This window comes from Mustela putorius, unplaced genomic scaffold (assembly GCF_011764305.1).
Source record: "Mustela putorius furo isolate JIRA1106 unplaced genomic scaffold, ASM1176430v1.1 tig00003983_pilon_pilon_pilon, whole genome shotgun sequence".
In the NCBI taxonomy this organism is placed as follows: domain Eukaryota; kingdom Metazoa; phylum Chordata; class Mammalia; order Carnivora; family Mustelidae; genus Mustela; species Mustela putorius.
This window is the reverse complement of record NW_025422123.1, coordinates 15,651,301-15,674,724: the sequence shown is the minus strand read 5'-3', so window position 1 is coordinate 15,674,724 and position 23,424 is coordinate 15,651,301. Positions and strand designations below refer to the sequence as shown.

The window sequence follows — 23,424 nt, the reverse complement described above, 5'->3', positions numbered from 1 at the left end:
ACAGATTACTGGATAGCCAATACTCTCATTTTATTTGATTCCTAAGAAATAATCTTGGAAAAGTTTGACATTCTGTCCTATAGATGGTTCGCAGAATTGACTTCTTAAGTGAAATAGTAAGAGGATCATGGCTATCAACTTGGGTGCAGTGAGAGAGGTAAGTGTGCAGATTAATAACAGTACATTTTATAAAGAATCAGCTATTTACATAATTTTCATTAACAACCCACCAGAATGGAACAAATTTTGGGGGTGATATTGCCCTCATCTTTTAAGTAGGAATTTGGGTGTCCTGTAATCCAGTGCCCTGTAAATATAGAAAATATGCCCAATCATCAACAAAGGCAGATAAATGGCCAATAAATCAGATTGTTTTCATATATTAATTTTAACGTCGATAAGTCCTCTAGATGATTAACCCTTCCTTTTGAATCACGGACTTTAAGTAGCTTTCCACAAGCAACAAAATAAAAAGCAGAATCTGAATTCAAATTTATATCTGGTAGGTGCCAAAGGTCCCGTTTTTTTTTTTTTTTTCATTATGCCATACATTACACATCAAGAGCTGTATAACATGCTTCAGACCGTCTTTAGGCCCAGAAGTTAAATACCATAGATTATATTGGAGTACATAGTGAACTCTCAATAATAATAATAATAAACAATCATATTGTGGGTTATCAAAATTATCTTCCTTGAGGGATGACTCTCCATTCCCCATCAATATAAAAGCGTGTTAATAACCTGTACACTTTCTCCTGAAATAAGAGCTTTGGAATCAGGAAAACCTGAATTCTCTCACTTATCAACTGTAGGACCATGGACGGATTGTGTCACTTTTTTTTTTTTTTTTAAGATGTACGTATTTATTTGAGAGAGAGAGAGAGCACGAACAGGAGGAGGAGCAGAGGGAAAGGGAGAGACAGAGAATTTCGAGCAGACTCTCCTCTGACACGGAGCCTGAGGCAGGGCTGGATCTCACAACCCTGATAGCTGGACCTGAGCTGAAACCAAGAGTTGGACGCTCAACCAACTGAGCCACCCTGGTCCCCATTTGAAATATGGGGATAATATTTAAAGCTTCAATTTCCTCATTTGAAATATGGGGATAATAATAACATCACTAGGATCTATGATTATATACTGTATTGCCTGTTATTATACAGCAATTTGAAATGATCCTCTACAAGTGATTTTAATTCCTGACACACCCTGTTGGGTCTGATTGGACTCTTTGTCTCTCCCTCTGCTCTTTGTTTTAGGAAAGGACCCTATTTGACAGTAGCACAGTTAAATGTGGATGCCATTGAAAAGATGGCTCTGAAACTAACAGTTACTTTCCACGCAAAGAAATGCCGCTCATTCTTTTGTGCCTATGGCTGCCTCTTTTATATTATTCCCAAGTTCAAGACTTGGTTCAAGAAAGTTTTCATTATTGCCTTCCAGACAGGGCTAATTAGGATTGTGTTCCTGCACCCCACAGCCATGCCAGGCAGAGAAGTCAAGCAGCTATGTAAAGAACATTTAGTATCATGGCATTAAGCCATGTGGTATAATGAGCGTTGTGAAGGACCAGACTTAAGTCCTAATTGAAGCTCTACTGAATCAGAATTAAATACAAACCTGAACTCTCTTGGTCCGTTTACTTACCTACAAAATCACGGAATCACAGAATTTTGTTAGATACAGTCATTGAGTTCCCCAAATTCTAAGTTACTAGAAATGACTCTCCAGAAATAATATATTCAGAAAACTTCAATCACTTATTTGCACCTTCATTTATTCAATAATTTAAGCTTGTTTAGTGCCAGGCACTGTTCTTTCTAAACATTGGAGATCCCACACCTGGGGGGACAGGGTGAAAATAGAGTCTTTGTTTTCAAGAATTTTAAATTCCTTGAAGACAACAAATGATAAACTAAAAAGTAAATATAGAACATGATGGCAACTTCTAGAAAACTTGAGGAAATATTATTATCAAGAAGGTGATATATAAAAAAATTTCAATTGAATCTATTAAATGAGTGCTGTTATTCACACTCATTCTAACACAAAAAGGAGAGATTATTTCTTGAGCAAATCAACTAGAATAGGCTATAGTCCAGTTGCATAGTTAAAGTCAGTAGCACAGGGACACCTCGATTAACTGTCTACCCTTCAGCTCAGGTCAGGATCCCAGGATCCTGGGATTGGATCACAGAGGGTCAATGGGGGGTTCCTTGCTCAGTGGGGAACCTGCTTCTCTCCCTGCTTCTCCCTCTGCTTGTGCTTTCTAACAAATACATAAATAAAATCTTTAAAAAAAGAGAGAGAGAGAGAGTCAGTAGTACAAAAAGGTGGAAAATTTAATGATATCAAGATTTTTTTAAAATTACATAAAAGAATACAGACATAAAGAAATACAGACATAAACAAATGAGAAAGCTTACCAGGAGAGAAAAGGGCAAAAAATGAGGAATGCCTGGCAGTGAATTTTAAGTCTATGTAGGAGCTTTTTATCTGTCATTTCTAACTCATTGCAACAATTGAATAATTTATTTCTCTCAGTTTAAAATGAAACTAAGGCTCACAGAGAATGTGTCACCTGCTAGGATCTGCACACAGCCCTCAACTTAAAAACTGATGCTCTTTTCCAGGCATTGAGACTCCTATGAAACTCTTAGGAGAGTGGAAGGGTGAGAACTTATTGTATAAGAGCCTTGACATTCTTGGTGTGACACTGATACTTGACCAATCAACCACACACAGATCACGGGGTATCCTAGCAAACAATACAATTCTTTTTATTGTGAAAGTGTAGAATGTCTTGTTGAATATCTTGTATTTCTCTGAAATATCAAGACAAATCCTTGTTTTACATGAAGAGAAAATCCCTCCTCCAGGCTCAACTGGAGAAAGCAGGTTGCACTGAGAAGTGAAAAGAGAGAAGGGGGGAGGAGCTGAAATAAGGCAAGCATACCCTGTAGGGCTGAATTCATTTTAATTATAAAATAGATGGTTGACTAGAAGATAGGGCAAATATGACGAGCAATGCCTTCATGCTTTTGATTTGCACTGGAAGCCGCTGATTCTGCCTGGTTGCAATTGCAAACATTTCTATTATCTTGACAATTACTTCTACTTAAAGATAATGAGTGGGTTTGACTCTTCTGTCTTAGTTCCAATTCTGAGCCTGCTTCTCATTTTTCTTTTCAATATTAAAATCTTCATGACTAAAGCTTCCAAGCAACATTTTCCTCCAGGACCCAGACCTTTGCCAATTATTGGAAATCTGCATATTCTCAATCTGAAGAGGCCGTATCAAACTATGCTGGAGGTAAAAAATGATTGTTCATTTCATACTTATTTATAATTTTCTACCCTCATTCTTACCCTCACGAGTGTATTAGCATGAGCACACACTTATGACTAGTTTGTATATGTATAATGAAGTAATTAAATAGGATTCAAAGTTAATTGAGCTGTTTTATTTAATGTTTAGTTTCTTTTAAATTTGGATATATAAAAATATTAATAAATATATTTCTACTATTTAAAGTGGAATTTTACCCTGAAATATTTATGATCTGTATCCTTTATTTCAGCCACTTTGATCTACATATTCCATATTCTATATCCATATTCTATGTCCTACATATTTCTCTATAAAGGAACTGATTATGATTATAGTCTTATTCTAGAAAATTTTAATTGTTATTAAAAAGAGTGTCTGTGGAAGGCACAATCGACCGTATGGTCCCAGCAACTGAGACTCAAAATTGACTGTCATTAATTAGCTGTGTAAATTTATATAAGAATTTAATCTCTATTTCTTTGTCTGTACAGTTACAGGACTAGACCAAATATTGGACAAATTTCTCTAATTTCCACTTCAAAGATTTTACAGTTCTTGATTGTGGAATAAGATAGAGGGATGGAAGGAAGAAAGGAAAGAAAAGGAAGGGAAGGGAGGGGAGGGGAAGGGAGGGGAAAGGGAAGGAGAGGGGAGGAGAGGAGAGGAAAGGGAGTAAGAAAAGAAAGAAAAGAAGGAAGAGAAAGGAAAGGAAGAAAGATGGGAAAGAAACAAGGAAAGAAAGAAAGAAAGAGAAAGGAAGGAAGGAGGGAGGGAGGAAGGGAGGGAAGAGCAAAAATATAATATTTAAAACTTGCATTTGGCCATAAATTCCTATTTTTAAGAGCAAAGAGCAGATAATTGATATTGAGTTCTGCTATATTCTATAAATTCTAAGCTTGAAAACCATAACAGGAGATCTACTGAAGAGAAAACCATTATTTTGCCTCTGTGGAGAACACAATCATCATCACCGTCATCTAATATTCATATTGTACTTCTTAGTTTACAAAGGACTGCAAGGATTTCACTTATTCCTTACAACCACCCTCAAAGGAAAATAGGGATGATATTTTTATCTCCATTCCACAGATATGTGACTCAGAGCAATTAAATTTTACTAGTAACTTTCATTTTCTGATCTTTTAATGCTACTTGACGGCTTTCTCCTATACTCAAAGTTCACATGACGGGTCGATTCCTCAAGAGTACAAGATCTCTCAACAAAGTCTTTCATCTAATTCCATGTGCCCAACCCTATTTGTTTCCTAACATTCCTGGTTTTTTGCTTACATATTAACCAGCCTAATCTTTTACTATTTAGATTTTCAATTTTTATCATTTCTACTTCTGTCCTACTGTTCTGTGTTAATTTCACCTATGAAATGTCTTTTCATCACTTCTTCTGAGCCTATGTCTACATTTTTTTTCTCAAAATATACCTTGGTTATTTTTGTTCCTTTTCTGAATCCTGACATTTTATCCAATGTATATGTTGTGGTTCACACCTAAGAAACTGTCCCCACAGACTCAAATTCCTATTTTAATTTTTACTTAACTGTAACATTAAAATTTAAATTCTATTATCTTCCTAAGTTATTGAACCCTTTTATAATCTTAATGTGATTCTTTAAATTCAAGGTTTTTGTAGTCATCACCTGTCACCAAATAACATTATTAAAATATCATAGACTATATTCCCTATGCTATACTTTTCATCTCTTTGATTGTTTATAACTGGAAGTTTATACCTCTTAATCCCCTTTTTCTGTCCACGCATCCCTCAGCTACTTTCCTTCTATTAACCATCAGTTTGTTCTCCATAATTAAGAATCTGTTTTTTGGTTTGTCTCTCTCTCTTTTTTTCCCCTTTTGCTCATTTGTTTTGTTTTTCTAAATGCCACTTATAAGTAAAATCGTATGGTATTTGTCTTTCTCTGTCTAATTTGTTTCACCTAACATAATATCTTCTAGGTCCATCCATGTAATTGCAAATAGCAAGAATTCATTCTTTTTGATGGCTGAGTAATAGTCCTCTGTGTGCATGTGCGTGCCTGTGTGTGTGTGTGTGTGTGTGTGTGTGTGTGTATCATATCTTCCCCATTCATTTATCCATTGTCATTTGTCCATTGATGGATGCTTGGGTTGCTTCTATATCTTGGCTGTTGCATAATGTTGCAATAAACAGAGGGGTGCATATACCTTCAAACTATGTTTCATTGCCTTGGGGCAAATACCCAGCAGTGAAATTACTGAACCATATGGTATTTCTATTTTTAATTGTTTACATAACTTCCATACTGTTTTCCATAGTTACTGCACCAATTTACATTCCCACCAACAGTGCACGAGTGTTGCAATTATAATGTTATTTTCCAAAGTCAAGTTTCCTAAAGAAAGAAATGTTAAAAGTCCATTTTTCATTTTTACCTAAACCTTAGTTGGGTAAAAACCATAAGCTCTGCAGATGAAAAGTCTCCATGTATATGCTTTTTGAGCATTATTATCTACTATTTCTTGAGGCCACTGTACCTTGCCTATATGATGGAAATGATGATAACATCTACTTTTTTGGTTTACAATGTGCATTAAAAAAGATACTGTCAATATAGTTAGGAAGCAATAAATGATCACTCTTGTTATTTTTAATTATCAAAGAAAATTAAATGTTTTCTTTATAGTACGAAATGTCACATAGTAGTGCAGAACTAACTTGGACCTACTATGGTTACAGCATCCCACAAAGAGTAGGGCATGAATATGGTGGTCAGATAGTCAAGTGTGTTGGTTAGGAAGTGCTTTGTCTTCCTAGAGCCCGGGGTGGGCATTTTCTGAGACCAGACAAAAATATAATAGAGAGAAACTAGGAGTCAATTCCATGATGTCAGTGCCCTGCTACTGGAAATCCCAAAACAAAATGGAGCTTAAGGGCAATCAGTGGATGATCATAATAATTATGGCTTAAACAGGTATAGCAACCAAGGAGTATCTTTGGTGAACTAGTCAAGTATTGTCATTTCACAAGAATATAAAACTGATTAATTGGTCAGAATTAAATTTTCAAAGATCAAGACCTAGTTCATTTTTTATTACGATACCATGTTTTAGTTGCTTCTCTTTTTTTATACACTTAAACTCTCCCAGAAATATGGCTCCATTTACAGCATCCAAATGGGTCCAAAGAAGGTGGCGGTTCTCTCTGGATATGAGACAGTGAAAGATGCTCTGGTCAATTATGGTGAACCATTTGGGGAACAATCTCAAGTGCCTATATTTGAAAGACTTTTTGAAGGAAAAGGTAATAAACTCTAAGCTTAAGATATATCCTTATAGTTAAAATTATTAAATCAATTGCACCATATTATCTTTAATAATTCCTTTCATGATTTAATTTTCCTTTCATCAATGTACATCACACAAATAGAATTTACTGAGGGGAAAATTTATGTTTATGGTTTTATTCTCATTGAACATGATAATTCTATTAAACAAATAATTATTAACCAAAAAGTATGAGGAAAGTATAGTCAGCACTAGGGAAATACAAAGAGAACAGAGGACATCAGCTTAAGAGGTCACAGTCTAATGATTGCCACTGATCCATCAAAAAATACAATAGCAGTAGTGTTATAAATAATATAGAACCATATTTTCAGCTGGATAAAGTTGTTGTATCTTGCTTTTGTGTGTCTTAGATAAATGCCTTGAGGAAATCCGGATCTTATACTGTTCTGTCAGTCCACTAATATAATAACTCTTTAAGTTATTACAATAACCCTCATTTAATAACTCTAAAAATGGGAATGGTTTCATCTTGACATTATTTTTAGTAAATTGATATTGGTATCTAGTAAATACTACTAAGCCATTTTAATGCTTCAACAACTTTTTGAAAAAGCATTTCTCACACTATCCTTCTCCAACATCTTGTTCTTTGAGATACTAGTAGATGTTCTATGCAAAAACCAGTGTCAGTGAAGTGAATTTGAGAAAGCTACATAATAAAGGCCTCTCTCTGAACTCCAGAGTGCCTTATGGGATGTTAAAACCTCTGAGAAAAACACCAAAAGTCTACATACTTTTATTTAATTCAGTCTTCACACTTATAAATCCTTGCAACATTTCTTTTTTTTTTCTTTTTACATGAAATCTAATTAGTTAGCATCCAGTGTACTATTGGTTTCAAGAGTAGAAATCAGGGATTCCTCACTTACTTACGACATGAGTGCTGATTACAAGCATCTCCTTGGTATCCATCTCCCAGTTAGGTTCCCCCCCAACCTCGTTTCATCAACCCTCAGTTTGTCCTCTACTGTTAAGAGTCTCTTATGACTTGTTTCCCTCTCTCTTCCCTCCCCCATATGTTCTTCTGTTTTGTTTCTTAAATTCCACTTATGAGTGAAATCCTATGGTAGTTGTCTTTCTCTGACTAATTTCACTTAGCATAATACCCTCTAGTTCCATCCATATTGTTCAAAGGGCAAGATATCATTCTTTGATATGCCTGAGTAATATTCTATTGAACTACACACACACACACACACACACACACACACATTTACCACAACAGTCCTTGAGACATTTGGCAGAGAAGCAGGCAGAGAGAGAGAGAGGAGGAAGCAGGCTCCCTGCTGAGCAGAGAGCCTGATATGGGGCTCAATTCCAAGACCCCGGGATGATGACCTGAGCCAAAGGCAGAGGCTTTAACCCACTGAGCCACCCAGGTGCCCCTACATTTTTTTTTCTTAGAATTCTTACTAACATCTCATAAAATCAACATTGAAGAACACAGATCATTCAGTCCCTGGTCTTTAGCACCTGGGATCGATCTTCTTCTATTCCTTCTGGAAACTGGGGACACGTTTTGTCTCTTCCCTCTGGCATCTCTGCTTTTTTTCATAAGACTTAACATATTACTCACTGATGCTATGATTATACACAAAATCATTTTAATTTATATCAATATCAAATCTAACAGTTTTTTCCTCAGCAAATCATTTTAAGAATCAAGTAGTCTTTCTTTTTAAGTGACTTAACTGGTCATAGGGAAATTACTTTTTGTTCAAAGAGAAAATGATTCGTTCTCCACCCCATACCCTGTGTAGTAATCTACCCAAATGGGTAAAAGCATTCTTTAACCCAATTTTGCATAAATAGAGAAAAAATTTAATATTTTCTTTAGCATTAGACCATTTTGGAGTATTACTTCATCTTAATATTTTGCCATGTAACTTACAGATATTTTAAACTTTGGTGCCAGGTTGTGTTTTTGTTTGTTTGTTTGTTTGTTTTTAAGATTTTACTTATTTGAGAGAAAGGGAGAGCAAGCACAAGTAGGGAAAGGGACTAGTGGCAGACAGATAAGGAGAAACAGATTTCTTGCTGAGCGAGCAGAGAACCCAATGCAGAGCCCAATCCCAGGACCCTGAGATCATGACCTGAGACAAAGGCAGAGACACTTAACCAACTGAACCACCCACATGCCCTGGGTGCCAGTTTTTAGAAGTTCTAGGAACACCTAGGTGGCTCAGTTGGTTATGCATCTGCCTTTGGCTTAGGTCCTGATCCCAGGGTCCAGGGATTGATTCCTGCATCAGCCTCCCTGTCAGTGGGGAGCCTGCTTCTCCCTCTGCTGCTTCCCCTGCTTCTGCTCTCTCATCTCTGTCAAATAAATAAATAAAATATTTTTTTAAAAAATAGCAAATAAAATTAGTAAGTAAATAAATAAATAAATGAATAAACTTCCATTCCTTATAATGCTAAATTGATGTTCTCCACAATGACATGGCTGAGCTATCACTATGCCCTGAAAGATACAGGGACATCTGAGGGCCTTTCATGTTCTACTACTGTGTTCTCAAGTGTAAATCATTAAATATTAACATTAGATAGTTTGAAGATTCACATATTTGTTATAAAAGAGTTTTATGCACCACAGGATCCACAGACAGAATGACATTCTATTAATCTAAGAACTGAACATGAGCAGAATCTAACCTTTGCCAGGGTCCTTTCGAAGGAAGGCTTAACCTCCCATGAAGTGTCAACAGCTGCACAGCAGAGAACTCTCTCGGTGTTTTGGATTTCATGCTGACACTGGCAGGGATGGGGCTGTCCCATTTCTAACACCTAGGTTGCCTTAGTTTATTCTGATTTCTTATTTCAGGAAACTGTTCCCATTTCCAACTCAGAAAGACCTAGCCTGTCTCTGGAACCTCCACAGAAAAATGAGAAAAATGCCAGTGGAGGAAGGGCCAGGGTTAGGGACTGAACACAAGGAGTAATGCCACCGTCACCACAAACTGACCGTGGAAAAATATGGGCCACTTTGGCAATCCTCTCTCTATTTTTCTGTAAGCTAGCGTATACCCCAACTCTTCTAAGAATTTGTTTATTATTTCCTTTAGTCATGCACAAATTCACATAACTGTTGTAGTTAATAAATATTTATTAAACACCTACTCTGTGCTATAGCAACACGTGAGCCTAGAAATTAGTATGTAGAGCACCAGTGTGGAAGCTTGGCAATAATTGACTTGGTAATAATTTACTTGGTAAATTGGTAATAATTTACTCCTAACTTTTTTCTCAGGTGAGTCTTGTGTCTGTAGTCCAAATCTTTCCCTAGCAAAAAAACCCTTTTTTTTTCTAATGTTCATCAGTCCCTTAACCACACCGAGCTTGTTGTAGAGACTCAGAATTTGTTTAACGAATTTGTCAAAGAAATAGAACTAAAACCGAAATCTTCTCCCAACCCAGAAATCCTCCTCTCCCCAAACGTAATAGAAAAAGAAAACAATTTTATTGTTGAATAAGCATCAAACCAAGATGGGATGTGTATCACAGACAATCTACTAAGAATTGGCAAAGACAGAAACAAATCTCACTCTGTTATACAATCAAGCAGACTCAACCCATTACAAAAATGTTCTCAAGGAAAACAATAACTAGTCCTCAATAACAAGAGGGCTTGACAGCACCATTTGTCACATATAGTTTATCCTAGATACACCCAGTAATTGGGGTGACCATCTGTGTTAATTGTCTGTATGCAAAAGAATAATAAAGTCCTCATCCTTTTATGATAGGAGGCAGTTTTGCAATGTGGGGCAAGGCACCCACCAAAGTAAGGCTCCTACTGGGAGAAAGGGGAACTCTCTTTCTTGATGTTTATATTCTGAACAGATGGCCCCCAGGTCCCTGAGAAAGCCATTGCTAGGTCACAACATTGACAAAAGACCTATTCATAACTTCAGATGGACTTATATGTAATCTACATCATATGTGTATGATATGAGTATCTATTTACGATTTTTAAAAAGGGAAAAATACAAGTCTTCTAAAGTAAATGCTCTGAGTGAAAGAGAAGCCTCTTATTTCCAACAGGGAGAAGAAAGCCTCTCTTAAATTTTTACTTGTCCTCGCAAATTAAATATTAAAAACCTTGTGGACACAGTTTTCATACACTTTACTCACTATAAGGAATTGTCTTCTCTCATGGTGAAACTTGGAAAACTATGAGAAGGTTCAGCCTGACCACCTTACGGAACTTTGGAATGGGCAAGCGGCTCATAGAAGACAGGATCTTAGAGGAATGCCAGCATCTCATACGCAGCTTCGAGTCTCACAGAGGTGCATAGAATGAACTAAACCACATCTTATTTTTCCTGAGGAAGAAGCTGAATGCTATATTTTATTATGTAGACGTGATTTCAGTCTTGTAGGAAAATTCTAAGAATTTACAAATAATTCCCCAAATTGTGCTCTTCCGTAAGATTCCCGAAATGTCAGCATTTATGTTAGCCTTCTCTCCCGCTGTCTTTTTCTAAGCTGTTTGAAAGTGCTTTGGAGACATGCTCTCTCTTTATTCCTAAACACTTCAATGCGTTCCCTTGAAATAAACAAACATATTCTCTCACATTCCCAAAGTACAATTTTCAAAACTCAGGAAATTAGTATTGACTCAGTAATCCCCTAAACTTATTTGGCCGGATTTTGCCATTGCCCCATTAATGTCCTGAGTAGCAAAAGAAAATCCTGACCCATGCATCATGTTCACTAGTCATGTCTCTTTTGCTTCCTTCAATCTGTAACAGTTCCTCAGTAACAGGTGTATTTCTGATCTCTTTAAATGATATACAGTTAATTCCATATTATTTAAATATTTTATCTATTTAATATTTTAATTTCTCTTTTCCTTAGTAAATTGAGCTCATTCCTTAATAAAAAAAAAATGTCCATTTGAATATTTTCTTCATGGATGCAGGTAGCAAAATGAAGAGAAATGGTCAAAGGCAGGCAAACCTGAGATGAATACAGACAAAAAACAGAAAGCTCGGGGACCCATGTGCTAAGTTAGCAGTCTCTGTACACAGAGAGAGAGCCCATCAGCAGTTTGGAGAAAGTACTTACAGGAAAATATCTTTTCCCTCTGCAGTGTTAAGCTCCTAACAAACATTAATTTCTCAAGTCTTTGTGTACACAGTATCTAAAAACACCCTTACATTTATATGCTAAAAAGGAAACATATTCCCTACAGAAATTCCCCCAAGCCTTTAGCCTCCACATTAAGGTAGGTGCTGATGTTAAAAGTAAATCTTAGCATTCTGGTTGCCAAAAATAAATGTACATCCACTAATGTATATTTAATAATCTAAATAGTTTCTAATGATGCTGAAGAAAACAGGTCCCAGTAACAGAAGAGGCTAAAACAAGAGGCTCTAGATGAGGTTCTTTTAAGTAGAATCATTTTAATCATCTAGATATCCTCTTTTAAATTTATGAACTTAATGGTAACCTTCTAGGTTGATATTTTCTCAGATGCTATGCATTAACACTTGCTACACACACGCATACGCATACTGAAATGGCCCTCACCTGTCACATTTTAATTTCTTTAACTGAGCCAAATATAGATTTTCTTTGACACCTATACTTTTAGTTTGCCTTCCGGCAATCTTTTAACCAAATTCTGGATATTTTTCAAGGTTCATCTAGTCTCACCTTTCCTTAAAAGGCATGGTCACCAATAATCTTGCTCCTCTATGAAATCTTTAGTGGACAGTCTGTCCCCATCGTTCCAGAACTGGTTTAATACTGTTTATGTGAGTATTTCTAATCTGATTAATGAATTCTCTTGTAGGAAAGCCCTTTGAGGTCAATACAGTAATGAATGCTTCTGTTGCTAATGTTATTGTGTCGGTGCTGTTTAGAAAACGGTTTGATTACCAAGACACCCAATTCCTGAGACTCTTAACCTTGATTGGTAAAAATGTGAAGCTCATTGGAGGTCCCAGGATTGTGGTAACTATATCTTCCCATTCAATCATCTTACTTCTTCTAAAGCACATTAGGTTGTTCAAGAGACCATGAAAAAGTGTTTGTCAGAGACTTACCATTTCAAAAATGTACACTTTCTGGAACATCCTGAGTACAGAGATGTGACAAGCCTGTTTGATTAAGACATCTGATAATTCTCCCATCACATATTATTGCATCAGGGTGCCTGGGGGGCTCAGTCAATTATGCATCTGCCTTTGGCTCAGGTCATGATCCCAGAGTCCTGGGATGGAATCCTTGCTCAGTGGGGAGTCTGCTTCTCTCTCTACATCCCACCCCCACCGATATCTCTCTCTCTCTAAAGTAAATAAACAAAAATCTTTTAAAAAAAAATTACTGCATCAAATATTTCATGATGTATTGGTTGTGAATCACACCAAAAAATAGTTCAGTTTGTGACTTCAGTAAATTTTCACAATTTTGGCCATTCATCTTTTACCCATACCACTGGTTATACATCACCTGTGGGATAAGCCATGAATGAATAAGGAACACTCAGTAGAATTCACTTATAAAAGGGAATTTATGGGTTTTTTTTTAAGATTATTTATTAATTTATTTGACAGAGAGAGATCACAAGGAGGCAGAGAGGCAGGCAGAGAGAGAGAGAGGAGGAAGCAGGCTCCCTGCTGAGCAGAGAGCCCGATGTGGGCCTCGATCCCAGGACCCTGAGATCATGACCTGAGTCGAAGGCAGCGGCTTAACCCACTGAGCCACCCAGGCGCCCATAAGAGGGAATTTAAACAAAGGAAAACTATCAAGTACTAAAAACAGTTCTAAAGAAAATGTTAATATTTATTCTGCATCATGTAAGTTCAAAACAGCGCTACATCCAATTTTTTATATTTGTGAGCAATAAAGTGGCTGTCTTCTAGAATGTAGGGACTAAGGGCCTTGTCAAATGGTTCCTATTTTCTTTCTTTCTTTCTTACTTTCTTTCTTTCTTTCTTTCTTTCTTTCTTTCTTCTTTTTTTAAGATTTTATTTACTTATTTGATGGAGAAAGTGAGAGAGCACAACCAGGGGTAGCAACAGAAGGAGAGGGAAAAACAAGCTCCCTGCCCAGTGCAGGGTTCAATCCCAGGATCCTGGGATCATCCTGAGCTGAAGGCAGACACTTAACAAACTAAGCCACCCAGGGGCCTCAGTTCCCATTTTCAGTAGCACAACTGACAACAGACAATATTATTTCACTTTGGAATAATTTAGGTTCTGTTACTACAAGTACAGGTTTACTCTAAGTATAGGTGTGGGGGAACCCTGGCACAGGGAACTATGTCTATTTTTTTTAAGTTAATTAGAGAAAGATAATTATCATATGATTTCACTCATGTGGAATTTAAGAAACAAAACAGAGGAACATAGGGGAAGGGAGCGAAAAATAAGACAAAACCAGAGAGGGAATCAAACCATAAGAGATTCTTAATCTTGGAAACAGAGGGTTGCTTGAGGAGACAGGGGTTAGGGGTTAGGGTAACCGGGTGATGGGCATTAAGGAGGGTATGTGATGTAATGAGCACTGGGTGTTATGTAAGACTGATGATGGATCACTGACCTCCACCTTTAAAACCTCTAATACATTATATGTTAATTCATTGAATTTTAAAAAAATAAGTACATAAATAGCTCAATCCTTAAACATAGTTTTTAAAACAATTTTGTTTATTTACTCATTTGAAATATAGAGAGTGCGAGCAAGTATGCAAGTGGGGTCCGTGGGGGGAGGGGGAGAGAATCTCAAGCCGACTCCTTGCTGAGCAGGGAACTTGACACGGGCTTGAACCCAGGACCCAAAGATCATAACCTGAGCTAAAACCAAGAGTCTGACACTTAACCAACTGAGCCACCCAGACACCCAACTATGTCTAACTTTAGGTGTGGCCTTTTATCTTCGGTATTTATTAGGTCACTTGGGTGGTTAGGGACCACTTTGAGAATCTGATTAAATATATTAAGAGCTTATCTCTCACATACATGAATATACCAAGAAACACACCAAATTTAGCCAACAGTGAAGTTCTTCCTGAACTTTCTAAGGGTTAGGGAATATTAGATTATATGGTGCTTCTCTAGGGACCCTAGACACAGTAAGCTAGATCTAAATAACAAGAATAATTATTCCAATCCTACAAAGAAACATCAGTGGTAAGGTGACAGTGCTACATAGCACTAAAATGGTTTGATCTGGAATCACCTAGGAGTTTTCAGGAAAAACACTTACATTTATAGCCTTAACCAAAAAGCCAATATTGTTTTCACGGCTCCCCTAACCTCTGAGTAGATGTGTTACTACTGGCATAATATACAAAATACTCTGGGTACATAGAACTTACTATAAACCATACCAATATCCATTGTAAGTTACCGAACTCCACTAAGTGAGGAAACCATGTTGTCCAGGCCAGTCAGCCAGCTAGTTGAGAAAAAATTGAAGTCTAAGTGGGGTGCTATTCTATAATCCTTCCAGAAATAACGGTGTCATTCCCACTACTGCATGCATGACATGTGTGTATTTAACTTACTTTGTTATTTTTTTATTCTTTCAGCTTTTCAGTATGTTTCTTGTTTAGGGGTTCCTCCTAAAAAGTCATAAGACAGTACTCAGGAATAGAGATGAATTATTTGCTTTTATAAGGATGACCTTCCTAGATCATCAGCATGACATTGACAAAATGATCCAAGAAGTTTCACTGATGCCTTTTTGGTCAGACAGCAGGAGGTAATGGTGTTACCGTATCGTATTGTTTATTATTTAGTTTAATTAATAGCATCTGGAGGAAAAATATTTCTTGCAAAGAAGAAAAATGATTGGATTCAATTAAGTTAGTAATGGTAGATTTGTACCCTACCAAGAATGCTATTTACTACATTTTCCATTCTTGAATATTTTCCACTGCTTTTCACATCACTCTCTTAAAAAAAAAAAAAAAAAAGATATATAGAAGACTTTGAATGCTAGCTTTTAGAATTAGTACAGCATTTCTTTTATTGTAATCTTGAAAATGTGTTTCAATTGATGACCCCAAGAAAGATTATTTAATGCCATTTTTTTTTAAAGAAACAACGTTGGGCACATTGTAATCACTCAGTCAAAAACTAATTTCCAAAAGGGCAAACAGCTTTTCCCATTGTTAGAATTATTTATTACCATTAGCATCCAGGATGTGCTTTATTTTAAAATTCTGGACAGCATCCTCCTAATAAAAATAAATAAATAAATAAATAAATATTAAAAGAAAAATTCACTCTATTGAGAAAAGAATGCCAAGCTTTTTGCTTTATAAATTCATGTTACATTATCTGCTATGATTGTCAAGTATAAAATTTTTTCATCACTCATGATTCCTTTTCCCCTTTCAGGAGAAAGGTACATCTACTGCTTATTTCAGTGATGAAAATTTGGTGGCACTTGTTAGTAACCTGTTTGTGGCTGGTACAGAGACCACAGCCTCCACGCTACGCTGGGCACTACTGCTCATGTTGCGATATCCTGAAGTCCAGAGTAAGTCTCTTAAGATTCAGGCCATTGCCTGAAGGAAGGACTCGAAAATCTCTTAGGATGGAAAAAGCAGAATTCTGCAGCCACCCTGGATACCTTTAATTTATACTCCTGAGACAGTGTGTCCTTTAGTTTCCTTTGGACATAAGAAAGTAGATTTTGCTCTCCAAGCTTCCTGAGACGGTCAACAGGTGTCAACTCTTTGCAGGTGTCACTCCATGCAGGACCCCAAAGGGGCCTCAGGAATAAGATCTAGGTGTACAAACAGTGCAGAAAAAAATGGGTCAGAAACTCAGAGAGCATTTTGATTTTCACATGGAAGGAAAACTAAGAAGATTGTTCCAATATTTCTCCCCCCACCTCTAATCAGTGCATTTTGTCCAGAAAACGTCTGTGATGAGATCACCAAAGTTGTGGGGTCAGCCCAGCCTCGAATTGCACATCGAACTCAAATGCCATACACAGATGCCGTCATTCACGAAGTACAGAGATTTGCTAATATCCTGCCCACAAGCTTACCTCATGCAACAACCACAGATGTGATGTTTAAAAATTACTATATTCCTAAGGTAAGGGTTTAAAAGGGGAAATGAGGGGAGAGGGAAAGGATGTCAGCTGCTCAAAATCACAGAAGCACTGAAATAGGCCGCTGCAGGCAATCTCAGCCTGCCTTTCTTCCCATCCTCGCCTGCTTCTCTCTCCCCCCTTCCCTTTTTCCTCCTTTTCTCCCTCCCTACCGTGCAATAAAAGGTAACTGAGTGTGTCAGAGTGTATGTGCACAGAATAGGTGGTAATTACTCTGCACAAGGTATTATAAAAGATTATTATTTCCATGCGATATCTGAGGAAACTGAGGTTCAGAGAGTTCAAGCGAGGTGGGTGGGTAAGGGGCCCAGATCCCGGGAAAGACTCGCTGCCTCTTCAAGCTGGTTTTCCCCACGCAGGGCCCCCGACAGCATCACCCTCAGCCCCGTGTCCCTCCTCACACAGAAATACGCTCGGGCCCTCTGCTTCTCAATCTTGAGTCCCCTAAAGGCATTCCTGTGCTTCCCCTGGCAAACTGAAGTATGGTAGATCTTTGCTAAAAGTACACCGAAGGCAGAAATTGGCTTAGGATCAGAGCATGTCCATAGCGCTGATTCTTTTCCTTAAAGCTTCGCCGGGTCACTGCTTCTGGGCCCATCTCTGTGTGAATCCACAGGGACCACTGGTTACGTGACCGCACTCCCCATACCATCACTTGCTACCCTGTGCGTACCCTACAAACAGGGGGCAACATTCATCTTTGGAGTTTCTCTTCCTAGCATGCATTAAACACATTGTTGGATTGAATTAATCAGATTAGTAGCTGATGAAAACAAATAAAACCAATACCAAAAAGAAGAAAAAGAGACCTCCCCCCCCACCCACCCAAGGAAGCTATAATAATGGCATGATTTGGGTTCTAGTTCTCTATCTGGCTGCAAGCTAGGGAGAGCACTGTTACCAGAGCTTTGCAGGTACAGGTGGTCTCACATGCCCACCATGCTGCTGGCAGCTAGGTCCCTCGCTTTCACTGAGCTCCAGTGGAAATAATGTAGCACAGTTGTTCTGAGGAGGAAATATCCACACTGCCTAGGTAAATATAAATAAAAAAGAAAGAAACAGGGTGTCTGGGTCAGGGTTTCAGTCCTTAGGTGTCTGCCTTCCCCTCAGGTCGTTATCCCAGGGTCCTAGGATAGAGCCCTGAATCGGGATCCCTGCTCAGAGGGAAGCCTGCTTTCCTTCTCCCTCTTCCCCTGCTTGTGTTCTCTCTCTTGCTGTCTCTATCAAATAAATAAATAAAATATTAAAAAGAGAGAGAGAGTAACAAAGTAAGTTATAAATAAAACACTTTAAAGCCGTTGTTTGGTTTTGGTGACTCAACAGCTATACAGATTCATGCACTGAAACAGCTAAACCCAATGACAGTACTGCGAAGCTTTCTAGAGGAAGCTGTGATTAACTACAGTGAATTGTGAACACTGTTCTTAATGGAGGGGCAGGCTTTTCTTCCCACTATTATAGTTTGAGTTTTCAGAGTGCTCTACCTGTATCAAGTTACAATTCCTTTCCTTGATTGTCTTGGTTGTCTCAGAGTACATGGTGAGCTGTGGAAGGGCCGGGGCAACTGATATTTGGGAATTTGCTTTGGTGGGCTTGTTCAGTCTGGTTTGTCCCCTGTCACAGTCCCTAGAGGTATAAGAGAAAAACCTCACTGAGCCTGCACCAGGGTCTGTCCTACATACTGCTGCATCTAAGGCTCACAAGTCACCCCATGAGGGTTATTTAATTCCCTTCATATAAATGTAGAAACTGGGATTATATCAAGAGTTAAATCATGTGCCATTATCTCATAGCAAACACAGAACTAAGTAAAGAATTTTTCTGGTTCTGAGTCCAAAGCTTGTGTTTTTTAGGACGTATCGAATAAAAAAGTGGTTGAGTAAGTGAATGTTCTACACCAATCCCAAGCCCCTCCTCTTCCCTCTTCTTCCAGATTCTTCCAGAACACACCGCTTCTGAAAAATTACCAACAGGACCTTCACACATTTTTCAAGAGTTGCTTGTTAAAGAAGGAATATAATCTCTGTCATTAATAGCACTTCTGTTTCTAGAGCACCGAGGTCATCACTTTGCTGACCTCTGTACTTCGGGGCCAAACACAGTGGGAAAAGCCAGACACATTTAATCCGGAGCATTTCCTGACTTCCACTGGAAAGTTTGTCAAGAAAGACGCTTTCATGCCTTTTTCAGCGGGTAAGGTCTCCGCCTTTGAGACAGGTGGCTTGAGAAATCTGGAGAGATTTGGCCTTGTCTGATGACTGTACTTAGGTTTTGTATTTTTTTTTTTTCCATGTGGCACTAAACGTCAGAAATATGGGAGAGTAGAAAGGGCCTTTCCTCCCCAGGCTTTAAATTGGCTGTAAGACATTAGGCATTAGAATGGCATTTTCTTAGGGAGTCCCTGAAGATTCCTTGTAGCTGAGGCTAGGGTAGAGCTTTGAGAATTTGAGGAGAAAGTTAAGCATGGGGACAGTGGATAGCCCACTTCACTCCAACCAGAAAAGCTTTGCTTGCTTGATTTATTAATTGATTGATTGATTTGACTCCATGCCCAGTGTGAAGCCCACTGCAGGGCTTGAACTCAGGACCCTGAGGACCAAGCATTGGTGGCCTGACTGAGCCAACCAGGCACCCCTGAAAAGCTTTGCTTTAATATGTATAAATGCCAGTGTTACTCTTAGAATTTCTTGGGTAGGGGAGGGAGGGAGGTGGTTTAAGATTAGGGAAGAGAGAAGAGCTTTCCACTAGAGTACATTTTGGAATCCAGGGAACTAAATGAATTTATCCTATAATTTTCTGGCTTCATAAGAACCTGAAATGAACTCTCCATTCCTAGAAAAGACTCCTAGCAAAACTACACCATAAGCAGTTTGTCACCTTGTGCCTTTCCACTTACAAAAACAATAGGTTAGCATTCACTCCATATACCCATTCAGGAATAGGTAAACAACAGTCACCCAAAGGATAGACTTTTCTTACCTACTGATAACTAAGGGATACAGAGAGATACAAAGTACAATACATTCTTCTAATTTTTACACACAAATACACGGAGGATTATATACGAGGAAACAGCACATGTATTTATGACTTCTACTTTAAATAAAAACATAATATCACATCTGGAACTGGAATTAAAGGAAATGAAAAATAATCCACATTTACTTCACAGTGCTATGAATTCGATTTTTATTATGTTTCCTTGCATTAGATTTTGAAGAAAAAAAAAAGCCATGGAAACATAAACAATGATCTCTGGAGGGCACTTCAGCTACATCTAATTCCAAACCTTCACTTTACAAGTGAAAAGATAGAGCAATTACTTTATCATACATAAATTATATTTTCCCTAGACTCATCTATCAAATCTTGGATTTACTGATGTTTAGAGAGCAGAAACAATGTTCCCCTTGACACCCCCTTGTCTCCATGCACAACAATTACTGTTTTTTTCTGACCAACTGTGCCTCCAGGTCCTTCCTGGTTTCTCACACACCTGGGCTTAGAGGCTTCTTTGGACTCTGAGACAAGCAGCAAATAGTCCAGATTTTTGCAGAGCGGCCCATCTTCAAACAAGTTTGGCAAAGTATATCTCAGGAATTCCAAACATCTCCAGATATACTGTTTGTGTATGTGTTTGCTGCTTTAGGAAATCTGGGAGTAGTGATACTGTTTAATCATAGACAAACAAATGGGAACATATTTAAAATATAACAACCACAAAACCATCACAATAAGAAAAAATATCATAAAGGCAATGTTGAGTGCAAAGTCCTCACATTCATCCTTACTTACTGCATTAAGATAGACATCTTGCTCTCTGGTGGGCTTATTTGATCTTTGATCACAATCACTCAACTAATATTGCACACAGAATTTCTTTTTAAGATCAACAAGATCATTTCCTATGTTTTCACCTATATATCCTTAAAAGTAAACTAAAACAAGACATGCTTTGTTTTGTTTACCTTAACTGAATAAACCTAAATATAGGGTAGATAATTCACATCCTAAGTTGCATTATTTATCATCCATTAGATGACACCACTCAATCGTACATGTTGCTCTTGGCAAGTGGGAAGATCTGATCCCAAAAGCTAGATTAGTGTTCCTTCATGGGCTCCCTCAACACCCTATCATAACTTGTGACACTGTATAATACTCACCTAGTTCTTTGTTGGGCTCACCTACTGGGTAGTGAACCCTCCCTGAGCAATAGTCTCAGAGACAAGCTAAATTAAATATCTGTATCTCCTTGACATTGCACATACATCGATGGACTGAATTGTTAGCTTTTATTTAGTAAACATTTTCCAACAAAGAGACGTACTATACATTCCCTTTCACCCCTAAAAATCCTGCCTTGGTAGTAGACATCGTGAAAAACTGCCCCCCACTATCCTTTGTGGTGTTCATCTATTTCCTGGAAGTCCCATTTAAACCCAAGTGTTACTTTCCTTGAGATGTAAAATATCTAGATTCCGATATTTTTCAGAATGTTGAAGTCTTTTGTGACTCAGTACCCTTGAGAGCTATCTTCCAAATTACATAAACCAACAACAAAGGAAATCTAACTGAACTCTCTTGTTTCAATAAAAACTTACCTAGAACACTTCCTTCCTCAATTTTATAGACTCCACTTTTCAGATATCTTGACATTTTCCCCAATAAGTCATGTTTCAAGAGTAATACAAACCGGGACACCTAAGTGGCTCAGTGGGTTAAAACGTCCGCCTTTGGCTCAGGTCATGATCTCAGGGTCCTGGGGTTGAGCCCCGCATAGGGCTCTCTGCTCCGCAGGGAGCCTGCTTCCTCCTCTCTCTCTCCCTGCCTGTGATCTCTGTCAGTCAAATAAATAAGTAAAATCTTTAAAGGAAAAAAAAAAAGTAATACGAACCAAGTGTCTTGTCTTAAAATGCTTCATGTGTTTTCAGAGGCTACGTAGACCCAAGTCTTGGGTAAATAGACTTGGGTCTACGTAGCCTCTGGCCTCAGGTCTTAGGCTCCATATCTCATGTTCTAGGCTCAGGTCAGAGCCAAATAATTTTAGCCCTGATATACATCATGACCCTTCCACATCCCACCACATCTTTGCTGGCTGACTTCTTCTCACCCTGGCCACAAGAGCTGAGATACAAAGCTCTCATACAAAGCAGGAGACCTCCCTGACCCTTCAAATTATATTGGGTACCTTCACTATCTATTCTCATGACACACTAGGCTTTACCCTTACATTTTTCACACTGAACTGTTAATGTTTGTTTAGCTGCTTATTTCCCTCATGGGGGGCAGTTATGGGGGACATATGTACTTGGGTACATATGTACTTGATTTTGTTTCTCCAGGGCTTTGGCAGAGCCCATGAGGCCCAGAAGAGGCTACAGCACTAATCCACACATTCTAAAGTAGGAGAAATCAATGTGGACAGCTTTTGTCTCTCACCAGATTGTGTTTGCTTTTTGTGCTCCTATGTCTCAAACCCTACACTGCGTCTCTCTCCAGGGCGCAGGATGTGTGCTGGTGAGTCACTAGCCAAGATGGAGCTTTTCCTGTTCTTCACCAGCCTCATGCAGAAGTTCACCTTCCTGCCACCACCCCCCGGGGTCTCCCATTTGGACCTGGACCTAACCCCAGACATTGGCTTCACCACTCGACCAATGCCTCACAAGCTACGTGCCCTGCCCAAGGCTTAGGCTCTGCATTGCAAGCAGCAGCCCCTGTTCTTAATGGGGTCCGTCACACCAACTCCCCTTTCCTACATTTCGCCAGACGTGATATTCTGCCAAGCACTTCAGCTTTATTTAAACAGTCAGCCACATCATTGCCAAGCGTTCTCATGTTAGGTCAGACTGGGTTCCTGGACTAATCAACGCAGTAGAGCCTCCTTGCAGTCATTCTCTAAGACAGAATGTGTGACAACTAGAACCTTCACTTCCTTCTCTAAGGTCTTTCTTTCCAACCAAAACCGTCCTTTTCCTCCAAGCCATATGAGACATCTAAGTATCACCAGTCGGTAGTTTTAGTTGGTTCAGGCAGGATGACTAGAAAATGCTTTGTCCCAATATGCCCATGAACATCTTCAAAACTGCAATGAAGAAAATTAAGCTTTTAAGTGAGGATCCCACTAAACATAAGATATAGAAGACATTGGTTTCATTCTGTGACTCACCAAAAAAGGGTGGTTAACAACGGAGAATTGCTTATGAGTCCTGCCAGTTTGCTGAGGTCGGCAAGTGAGTGCTCCTGTTCCTCCCTTAACTGGGATTTGCAGACCTCACTTGCCAGCGCCCAGTGCCCTGAAGTCCCAGCGAGGGCATATGCAAGGCATGGACGCAGAGTAACAAAATCATTGTCAGTTCCCCTGAGACACAAAGCATTTTCAGCCTTTATGAATTATCTCCCCATCATCAACATAAGTGTTTCTCTTCTGCTCTTATCTGATCCCTGTCAAAGCAAAACTAGCACTAGATAAAGTTAATCCACCCAGCAAGACTTTGAGGCTATTGTCATAGAGAAAAGACACCAGAACTTCATCTGAACTCAAATCCACTGGAACACGGAGTGATGGGAAGAGTTTTTAAATGTTGTGATGACTTAGAAAACATGTTAGTGGGGAGGTTGCTCTAAGGCCTGTGACCCCTACACTGAGTTACTCCTTAATTGGCACATAT

At 38.5% G+C, this 23,424-nt stretch overlaps 1 protein-coding gene across 1 annotated transcript; it reads left to right on the top strand.

Moving 5' to 3' along the window:
* Positions 1-127: 127 nt before the first annotated feature.
* Positions 128-22,446, top strand: LOC123389504 (cytochrome P450 2K6-like). The gene is made up of 7 exons (XM_045071019.1): positions 128-157; positions 6,476-6,629; positions 12,474-12,634; positions 16,030-16,171; positions 16,553-16,737; positions 18,805-18,946; positions 22,256-22,446. The coding sequence occupies exons 1-7, from the start codon at positions 128-130 to the stop codon at positions 22,444-22,446; spliced, it is 1,005 nt and encodes a 334-aa protein (XP_044926954.1).
* The last annotated feature ends 978 nt before the right edge of the window (positions 22,447-23,424 follow it).